The 10,904-nt window shown below is 41.1% G+C and overlaps 1 protein-coding gene across 1 annotated transcript; it reads right to left on the minus strand.

Moving 5' to 3' along the window:
• Positions 1 to 21: 21 nt before the first annotated feature.
• Positions 22 to 525, minus strand: LOC124613379. Its single transcript, XM_047142081.1, has one exon. The coding sequence runs from the start codon at positions 523 to 525 to the stop codon at positions 22 to 24; it is 504 nt and encodes a 167-aa protein (XP_046998037.1).
• Positions 526 to 10,904: the final 10,379 nt, after the last annotated feature.

Genomic DNA, 10,904 nt, shown 5'->3' on the forward strand with positions numbered 1-10,904 from the left:
GGAAGTAGGTATTTGTAATCATTATATCAAAAGCCACTGCAAATCCACTATCTTTCTTCCTTCCTCATTTCTCTCGCCATACCCCCATCCTCCGTGCCACCTCTCTTCCCCACCTTTCCTTCCGTCAACATGACCATTTAGATCCCCTCTGACTATCACTGTTTCATTCTCTGGTATTCCGACCATTACTCCATCCAAATCTCTCCAAAATTTTTCCTTCTCATCCTCTGAACATCCCACTTGGAGTGCATAGGCTGTCAGCACTGTTACCATTTCTCTGCCAAACATCATCTTAACATACATGGTCCTTACTCTGCTGACTTCACATACTTCTTCTTGAAGCTCTCTGTGCAAAATAACCCCAACTCCATTTCTTGATTCCGGGCTTGCACTACTATAAAGCAGCTTATAGCCTTCCGCTGAGATCTTTGCCTTATTGCCCTTCCACCTTGTCTCTTGCACACACAAAGCCTTTATCTTCCTCCTCTGCATCATGTCTACTATCTCTCTTCCCTTTACCACCATCGTTCCCACGTTTAAAGTTCCCACTCTGATCTTGAACACCTTTGGTTTTTTTTTTTTTTTTTTTTTTTTTTTTACACAGCTGGATGCCCTTCCTGCTGCCAGCCCCCTTCCCTTGTTAGAGGGGCAGAGGCTTGCTAGTTTTGGCCCGCCCTGGGTATTGCACAGGCAATATAAATAGATTATTTCATGTTTTTTTTTTTTTTTACTGACAGTTCAGTGTTTTCAAATATTATAATAGATAAGCATAATTAAAATCACATTCACAATAACTCCAGTTCAAAAAAGAATGACATAAAACAAAAAATGAGAACAAATTAAAAAATTCATATGATGATTAATATGATGTGACAGAGAAATAGAAAAAAAATTACATTTAAACCAATTAATTGAAAAAAAATTATAATCAAAGTCACTTCTCAAAAATTAAGAAATTTGAAGCACCTGACAAGATCCAAACCCATGACTTTCAGCTCATGAAGGCCTTACCTTATCCATTACATCACACTGCCAATCTATAAAATTCTTCTCTTTTAATGCTGTTGAGAATCAAGTAAACTTTAAATTATTATTGTTATTATTATTATTGTTTTTATTATTTGCAAATGAGGCCCCACCAGGAAGAATGGCTGCAGTGTGTGACACCTGAGATCTTATCCTACATCACTGTATAGATGGTTTCAAAAAGTTGATCCTACCACTGGGGACCTCTCCTTGTGAGAAAACTTCCAATCAGAAAAATGTATACACTGTTTAATTGCTCATAAGTTTAACTAAAGGCTGTGTCTTATAACATGAGAGTGTTGCTTAAAGTTCAAGTTACTGAAATCAGTGTAGGTATTCAAAGTGGTCACCATCAACATCCATACACAGGTAATGTTGCTGAACTGCTGCATGAACTACACACTGCAATATATCCAGTTGGATATCAGCACAGAAATTCAATGCATTCTCAAATTTCATCCAACATGCATGGTATTTGTCACTAAATGATGTCCTTCAGTGATCTCCATAGGTAAAAGTACAGAGGTATTAAGTCTGGAGAGTGTGGCAAATACTCTTTAGCCTATCCATCACGTGGGCAGATCTTCATTGAGGTACTCGCTGCCATAATTATGGTAGAGGGATGGAACAACATCTTGTTGAAAGCAAAGCCTTTCATCCCCACACAACAGACAGATACAAAGTAAAATAGATGTCTCAAGCTTCTCTAGGTACACCTCACCAGTAACTGTGGCATCAAAGAAGAATGGTCCAATCAAATCCTGATAAGGTAACCCACACATTCACTCCTGGTAACTTCAGGGCTTCATCCACAGTGAGATGTGGATTTGCAGAAACCCAATAGCTGCAACTGTGGCAGTTTACCGTCCTGTCGAGTTTAAAGTTCAGCTCATTAGGCCTCTCTCTGTGAACACTTCACTGTTGCATACCATGCCATTAAACCACTCACAGTACTCCATTTTACAATCCAGGTTGTTCTCATTCATTGTCTGTAGCAGTCTTGGGATGTAGCACTTAAACTTCACAGTCTTCAAGATGTGAGATCACCTGAGCGACTCACCCGGATATCACAGGTACTGTCTCACTAACTTCCATGGTGAGTTAGCAAATTGTTATAACAGAACATGGGAGTTCACTGGACTTGTTACTGTCACAGGTCATCCAGATCATTGTTTGTGTACACCTTAAACACAGCCTTCAACTTCAAATTTATCACAAATGCACATAACTGTTATAGGTGGCAGTGGCTCCATCTGAAAGTCATTTTACCACTGGTGTTAATTATTTTGTACTTAATGTACTGCTTCAGTGGTCCTAACATCAGCTGATAGTGTGTGTAGTATTACAAAATAAAATGTATACAGGGCTATTAAAAATGATTAGGAAGCGATTTCATAAATTCACTGTAGCTCCATTCATTGACATATGGACACGACACACTACAGATATGTAGAAAAACTCATAAAGTTTTGTTCGGCTGAAGCCGCACTTCAGGTTGCTGCCGCCAGAGTGCTTGAGAGCGCAGTGAGACAAAATGGCGACAGGAGCCGAGAAAGCATATGTCGTGCTTGAAATGCACTCACATCAGTCAGTCATAACAGTGCAACGACACTTCAGGATGAAGTTCAACAAAGATCCACCAACTGCTAACTCCATTCGGCGATGGTATGCGCAGTTTAAAGCTTCTGGATGCCTCTGTAAGGGGAAATCGACGGGTCGGCCTGCAGTGAGCGAAGAAACAGTTGAACGCGTGCGGGCAAGTTTCACGCGTAGCCCGCGGAAGTCGATGAATAAAGCAGGCAGGGAGCTAAACATACCACAGCCGACGGTTTGGAAGATCTTACAGAAAAGGCTAAAGCAGAAGCCTTACCGTTTACAATTGCTACAAGCCCTGACACCCGATGCCAAAGTCAAACGCTTTGAATTTTCGGCGCGCTTGCAACAGCTCATGGAAGAGGATGCGTTCAGTGCGAAACTTGTTTTCAGTGATGAAGCAACATTTTTTCTTAATGGTGAAGTGAACAGACACAATGTGCGAATCTGGGCGGTAGAGAATCCTCACGCATTCGTGCAGCAAATTCCCAATTCACCAAAAGTTAACGTGTTTTGTGCAATCTCATGGTTTAAAGATTACGGCCCCTTTTTCTTCTGCGAAAAAAACATTACAGGACACGTGTATCTGGACATGCTGGAAAATTGGCTCATGCCACAACTGGAGACCGACAGCGCCGACTTCATCTTTCAACAGGATGGTGCTCCACTGCACTTCCATCATGATGTTCGGCATTTCTTAAACAGGAGATTGGAAAACCGATGGATCGGTCGTGGTGGAGATCATGATCAGCAATTCATGTCATGGCCTCCACGCTCTCCCAACTTAACCCCATGCAATTTCTTTCTGTGGGGTTATGTGAAAGATTCAGTGTTTACACCTCCTCTACCAAGAAACGTGCCAGAACTGCGAGCTCGCATCAACGATGCTTTCGAACTCATTGATGGGGACATGCTGCGCCGAGTGTGGGAGGAACTTGATTATCGGCTTGATGTCTGCCGAATTACTAAAGGGGCACATATCGAACATTTGTGAATGCCTAAAAAAACTTTTTGAGTTTTTGTATGTGTGTGCAAAGCATTGTGAAAATATCTCAAATAATAATGTTATTGTAGAGCTGTGAAATCGCTTCAATCATTTGTAATAACTGTGTATAATGTGTGCAGTGACTGGGAGTGAGAAATGAATGAACAGCATTAGCCTTTTGTTATTAGATAGCTTATTTGTAAAACAGTATTGTACACTACAGGCAAACCAAATGTGGTAGCGTTGTTTTAAACAGAGTGGCCTTGTATCTGGGAGGATGCAGGCTCCAGTCTTCATCCTGGCATCCTCATTTAGGTTTGATGTGGTTTTGCTAAATTATTTCATGTTAATTCTGGAATGGTTCCAGCTATAAGACCACAGCCAACTATCTGTCCCAACCTTGTCATACTACACTTGCAAGGCTGTACATGTCTGTATATGTTAATTACTTTATTTCTGTAGTGCTTAAATTTTGATACCAAGACCTGTCTAATATCTTTGTAAAAGAGATCTCTGGATGAATAAAACTACTACTACTAATACTATAAAACTGCATTCCTTTCTACAAATGTCAGCCTTGTGCCAGACATGTTTACTCACATAAGTGGGAAAAAAGAGTGTAGTGACATCAGCAGTCACCACATTGATCAACAATGAGAGTGAGATCAGTGAGATGTCTTTGTTACTCAGTGAGTTTTTTGTATGCGAACTGTAAACATTGCTTATCTTATATGTTGTATAAAGCAAGTGTTTAATAAATCTCTGGTGTTTGATCCTTTCTCCAATCAGTTCTGTGTGGAAGTTATGACACATCGGTAACTAAATTCCAATAGTGGTGCTTCACTGAAGAGCTTATGACATAAATTTGGAAGGTTCTGCGTTGTCTCCACAATGACTCCAACGACCCCTGCTGCAAACAACGGCTGCAAGCATGAGCAAACATAATTCAGAACACCAAAAATACGGAAAAATTAAGAAAAGTCAAAATGAGAACAATCAAAGCATCTCAGGCAACCTGAAGAAGCAATGCAAGGTAGGTCTCTTGGCCACATAAAATTGCCACCATTCTGGCAAGCTAGGCTTCAATTATGGTTTATGGAGGCCAAAAGCATTTTTGAACAGCACAAGATCAGAAGCAATGTGGAAACATTTCATTGCACAGTAGTTCACTAAAACAAAACTCAAGTTGTGCAAACTGAGGGGTGTTAAAAACTCAGTGCTACATAACATTATGAGATTGTCTAATCCAGAATTTTGCACTGTCACTTGAACTATGTCTTGTAAAGTTACTCTGTGAAGAGCAATTAAGGGATAGGTCTCAAACACAGTTATTAACTGATTTTAAGACACTGACCGGAATAGAGTTGCTACCTGAAAATTCTAAACATTTTGTGGCTTAAAAGGCTACTGATTATGTAAGGACAGTTTTGATGACACAGATGCCTTTCTGTATCTTAGCAGATAAAGCTGACACCACTGCAAATAGCCTGCACACTGTTTCCTGGGCTGTAGCAAACAACAACATAACGTGCAAACCCAGAATGTGCATGCCGAGACAGGGCAGCACACTGACACACTGGACCTTGAACATGCATAGCTACAGAAGCCCACACATCAACACAGGACCAGCTGGCAACCAGCATGTGTGAGCTAAGTGTACAGTTAGCGAATCCAAACACTGACCAGCAGCAGCATCAGGAACATGCTGCAGGTAGCATGGCAAACCTTCACCACACAAATGGAATGACACGGAACTGAAAGAATTCAGTAATTGATGCAGGTATCATTAGCAATTTGGATGGAAGGCAGAAAAATGTATGGCACCTTGCCAACGCCCAAACACCATAGACTGCCTCTAACAGATGCCAGTGACCATCATCAGCAAGAAAGTAAGCAGAGTGCAACTAGTTGCACACACATGAAGGTGTCTGCATAAAATTCTTCACAATGACCACTCACCTATGCTCAAGACATCATGGCAGAAGACATGGCTTCTGCATCAGCCACATAACTGCAGACAGCAAACAACTCACAATAACTCAGGTTCACACAAGCAGCAGAGGGCAGCCCACTCGAGTTTCTTGTTACTGACGACATAGCAGGAACTACTTTCCCAGTGGGCACATGGTCAGACCTCAGCGCATTGCCTCAACACAGTTTTAAGGCAGATGATACAGAAAGAGCACAGATATTAACAGCAGCTAATGAGTCATTTACAATGCTTCCTGGAACTAACATTGTCATCAATGTCCATGAGAACATGCAAACACAACACTGTGTGTCATATTAGGACATCGTCCAGGGTACCAGTGGCACCATCTCACACCCAAAAAATTTTTAGCAGCTCCAGACAACATAAATCATCAAATACATAATGGTATAATGGCACCTTCAGGTCATTGGGCCTTGCTCCTCCATATGGTTCTTCAGCAAAAACCACTTGGTGCTTCTACAGCAACTACAGAGCACTGAATGCAAGGATCTTGCTGGACAGATGCCATATTCCGCATAGAGCACACTTCAATTGCACAATTGCAAATGCCCAGATAGTTAGCATCATAACCTGCGAGAAAGCTTATTCACAATTTCCAGTCACAACCCTGAAGATGTCAAAAAAACAGCCATTATTACGATCATCGGTTGTTCAAGTATCGATTCATGCTGTACAGATTAAAAAATGCAGCACAAACCAGGAAATGATTCAGCCATCAAGTTCTTAGAGGTTTGGACTTTTCATTCAGTTAAATAGATGGCATCTTAGTGTTCTCAATCTCACTGGAACAACATAGAAAGCACCTCATACAGCGTGTCTAGTGACTGCCTACAGCAAGCATCACTGATGAACATTTTAAAATGAAAATATATGTATGTGAGAAGGAAAGTGAAGTGGACACATGATCTCTTAGATGCTTTCCATAAACTCAAAAATTATGTAGCAAATATCATGCTTCTTACCCACCAGCATCATGGTGCGCCATTGGCATTAATGGTAGATGCCAATAAGAATGCTGTCGGAGCACCATTGCTGCATCACACCAGAAGAACATAGCAACAATTGGCATTTTTCCCACAAATGCTCACTAATGCAGAGAAAAAATGGAGTGTGATAGAGAACTGCAATCTGGGTGGCGATAAAACACTTCTGGTGCTGACTGGAAGGAAAGCCCTTCACAGTCTACACTGCTCGTGCACCAATAGCAGAATTATTTGCAAGAGTTACGGCTCATTTTATGCAATTGCATGTAGATCTGATAGGGCAACTATTAGTCTCAGACCAACACAGATACATACTGACAGTCATAGATAGCTTCATGTGCTGGCCAGAGGCCATTTCCATTAAGGACATTCCAGCCAAAAGAGTGACCAGAGCCCTTATAATGACCTGGATTTTGAGAGTCGGAGTACCTTAAACCATAATATCCCACTGCAGGAGGCAAGTTGAGTCTCAATTTTTCCACAACTCCTGCCTCAATGCAGCTGCAACCACTCAGAACCACCAGCTACCATCCCACAAGTGATGGTACAGTAGAAACATCCCACAGAATTATCAAAGCAGCTCTAATGTGCAACAACAGTCAGTAAACTGAGTATACTACAAGTCTGGCTAAGAGACAATAGTGTATGACTCCCATGCAGCCACTGTACACAGGACCCTACAAGGTTCTCCAGAGGGCCATACACACCTTAAAAATAGGGCAAAACAGAAGAAAGAGACAGTGTCTATTGGATGCCTCAAACTGGCATACATTAAAGAGACGCCACAGACCAAACCCCCGCAGTCTCAGTGCAGATTGCCCCAAACACTGAAAGAACACATCCCTCTCAACCTCAAATGCCCTCAAACTCTGTAGAACAGGGGAAAGATTTGGCCACTCCACCAACCCGTTGGGAGCAGCAGACACTGTCATTGCCATGACCATCAGATGTCATACAATGACCATCTGCTGTCACACAGGCTGCCACAATTGTCAACCACTAATTCTCTTCCATGCCCTGTGCTCCAGCTTTCAAAAAGGGGGGGGGGGGGGGTGACAGCTGCTGGTGTAGTGATCTTGACAGTCAACACATTGATCATGAACAGTGAGAGTGTAATCAGCGTGATGTTTTTGCTACTAAGAAAGTTTCTTGTATATGAATTGTAAACATTGCTTATCTTATAAAGTGTATCTAGCAAGTGTTTAATAAATGTCTGGTATTTAGTTTGTTCTCCAATCAATTCTGTGTAGAAGTTCTCAGTATCTGTAACTAAATTCCAATAAATGCTTATGTGATGACATCACACAACAAATCAAAACAACGCTTATGTGGTGACTATCATGCAGCTTTGCTGTATGATTAAATGATGATGGCGTCCTCTTGGGTAAAATATTCCGGAGGTAAAATAGTCCCCCATTCGGATCTCCGGGCGGGGACTACTCAAGAGGACATTGTTATCAGGAGAAAGAAAACTGGCGTTCTACGGATCGGAGTGTGGAATGTCAGATCCCTTAATCAGGCAGGTAGGTTAGAAAATTTAAAAAGGGAAATGGATAGGTTAAAGTTAGATATAGTGGGAATTAGTGAAGTTCTGTGGCAGGAGGAACAAGACTTCTGGTTAGGTGTCTACAGGGTTATAAACACCAAATCAAATAGGGGCAATGCAGGAGTAGGTTTAATAATGAATAGGAAAATAGGAATGCAGGTAAGCTACTACAAACAGCATAGTGAATGCATTATTGTGGCCAAGATAGATACGAAGCCCACACCTACTGCAGTAGTACAAGTTTATATGCCAACTAGCTCTGCAGATGACGAAGAAATTGAAGAATGTATGATGAAATAAAAGAAATTATTCAGATAGTGAAGGGTGACGAAAATTTAATAGCCATGGGTGACTGGAATTCAGTAGTAGGAAAAGGGAGAGAAGGAAACGTAGTAGGTGAATATGGACTGGGGCTAAGAAACGAAAGAGGAAGCCGCCTGGTAGAATTTTGCACAGAGCACAACTTAATCATAGCTAACACTTGGTTCAAGAATCATAAAAGAAGGCTGTATACATGGAAGAAGCCTGGAGATACTGACAGGTTTCAGATAGATTATATAATGGTAAGACAGAGATTTAGGAACCAGGTTTTAAATTGTAAGACATTTCCAGGGGCAGATGTGGACTCTGACCACAATCTATTGGTTATGACCTGTAGATTAAAACTGAATAAACTGCAAAAAGGTGGGAATTTAAGGAGATAGGATCTGGATAAACTAAAAGAACCAGAGGTTGTACAGAGTTTCAAGGAGAGCATAAAGGAGCAATTGACAGGAATGGGGGAAAGAAATACAGTAGAAGAAGAATGGGTAACTTTGAGGGATGAAGTAGTGAAGGCAGCAGAGGATCAAGTAGGTAAAAAGATGAGGGCTAGTAGAAATCCTTGGGTAACAGAAGAAATATTGAATTTAATTGATGAAAGGAGAAAATATAAAAATGCAGTAAATGAAGCAGGCAAGAATGAATTCGAACGTCTCAAAAATGAGATCGACAGGAAGTGCAAAATGGCTAAGCAGGGATGGCTAGAGGACAAATGTAAGGATGTAGAGGCTTATCTCACTAGGGGTAAGATAGATACTGCCTACAGGAAAATTAAAGAGACCTTTGGAGAAAAGAGAGCCACTTGTATGAATATCTAGAGCTCAGATGGAAACCCAGTTCTAAGCAAAGAAGGGAAAGCAGAAAGGTGGAAGGAGTATATAGAGGGTCTATACAAGGGCGATGTACTTGAGGACAATATTATGGAAATGGAAGAGGAGGTAGATGAAGATGAAATGGGAGATATGATACTGCATGAAGAGTTTGACAGAGCATTGAAAGACCTGAGTCGAAGCAAGGCCCCCGGAGTAGACAACATTCCATTGGAACTACTGACGGCCTTGGGAGAGCCAGTCCTGACAAAACTCTACCATCTGGTGAGCAAGATGTATGAAACAGGTGAAATACCCTCAGACTTCAAGAAGAATATAATAATTCCAATCCCAAAGAAAGCAGGTGTTGACAGATGTGAAAATTACCGAACTATCAGTTTAATAAGTCACAGCTGCAAAATACTAACGCTAATTCTTTACAGACGAATGGAAAAACTAGTAGAAGCCGACCTCGGGGAAGATCAGTTTGGATTTCGTAGAAATGTTGGAACACGTGAGGCAATACTGACCCTACGACTTATCTTAGAAGCTAGATTAAGGAAGGGCAAACCTACATTTCTAGCATTTGTAGACTGTGAGAAAGGTTTTGACAATGTTGACTGGAATACTCTCTTTCAAATTCTGAAGGTGGCAGGGGTAAAATACAGGGAGCGAAATGCTATTTACAATTTGTACAGAAACCAGATGGCAGTTATAAGAGTCGAGGGACATGACAGGGAAGCAGTGGTTGGGAAGGGAGTGAGACAGGGTTGTAGTTTCTCCCCAATGTTATTCAATCTCTATATTGAGCAAACAGTGAAGGAAACAAAAGAAAAATTCAGAGTAGGTATTAAAATCCATGGAGAAGAAATAAAAACTTTGAGGTTCGCCGATGACCTCGTAATTCTGTCACAGACAGCAAAGGACTTGGAAGAGCAGTTGAACGGAATGGATAGTGTCTTGAAAGGAGGATATAAGATGAACATCAACAAAAACAAAACAAGGATAATGGAATGTAGTCGAATTAAGTTGAGTGATGCTGAGGGAATTAGATTAGGAAATGAGACACTTAAAGTAGTAAAGGAGTTTTGCTATTTGGGGAGCAAAATAACTGATGATGGTCGAAGTAGAGAGGATATAAAATGTAGACTGGCAATGGCAAAAAAAGCGTTTCTGAAGAAGAGAAATTTGTTAACATCGAGTATAGATTTAAGTGTCAGGAAGTCATTTTCTGAAAGTATTTGTATGGTGTGTAGCCATGTATGGAAGTGAAACATGGACGATGAATAGTTTGGACAAGAAGAGAATAGAAGCTTTCGAAATGTGGTGCTACAGAAGAATGCTGAAGATTAGATGGGTAGATCACATAACTAATGAGGAAGTATTGAACAGGATTGGGGAGAAGAGAAGTTTGTGGCACAACTTGACCAGAAGAAGGGATCGTTTGGTAGGACATGTTCTGAGGCATCAAGGGATCACCAACTTAGTATTGGAGGGCAGTGTGGAGGGTAAAAATCGTAGAGGGAGACCAAGAGATGACTACACTAAGCAGATTCAGAAGGATGTAGGTTGCAGTTGGTACTGGAAGATGAAGAAGCTTGCACAGGATAGAGTAGCATAGAGAGCTGCATCAAACCAGTCTCAGGAC

This window comes from Schistocerca americana, chromosome 4 (assembly GCF_021461395.2).
Source record: "Schistocerca americana isolate TAMUIC-IGC-003095 chromosome 4, iqSchAmer2.1, whole genome shotgun sequence".
Lineage (NCBI taxonomy): Eukaryota > Metazoa > Arthropoda > Insecta > Orthoptera > Acrididae > Schistocerca > Schistocerca americana.

What these genes read in the sequence shown, in the direction of transcription:
- LOC124613379 (XM_047142081.1), bottom strand. Translation starts at nt 525, where the DNA reads ATGGTGGTAAAGGGAAGAGAGATAGTAGACATGATGCAGAGGAGGAAG.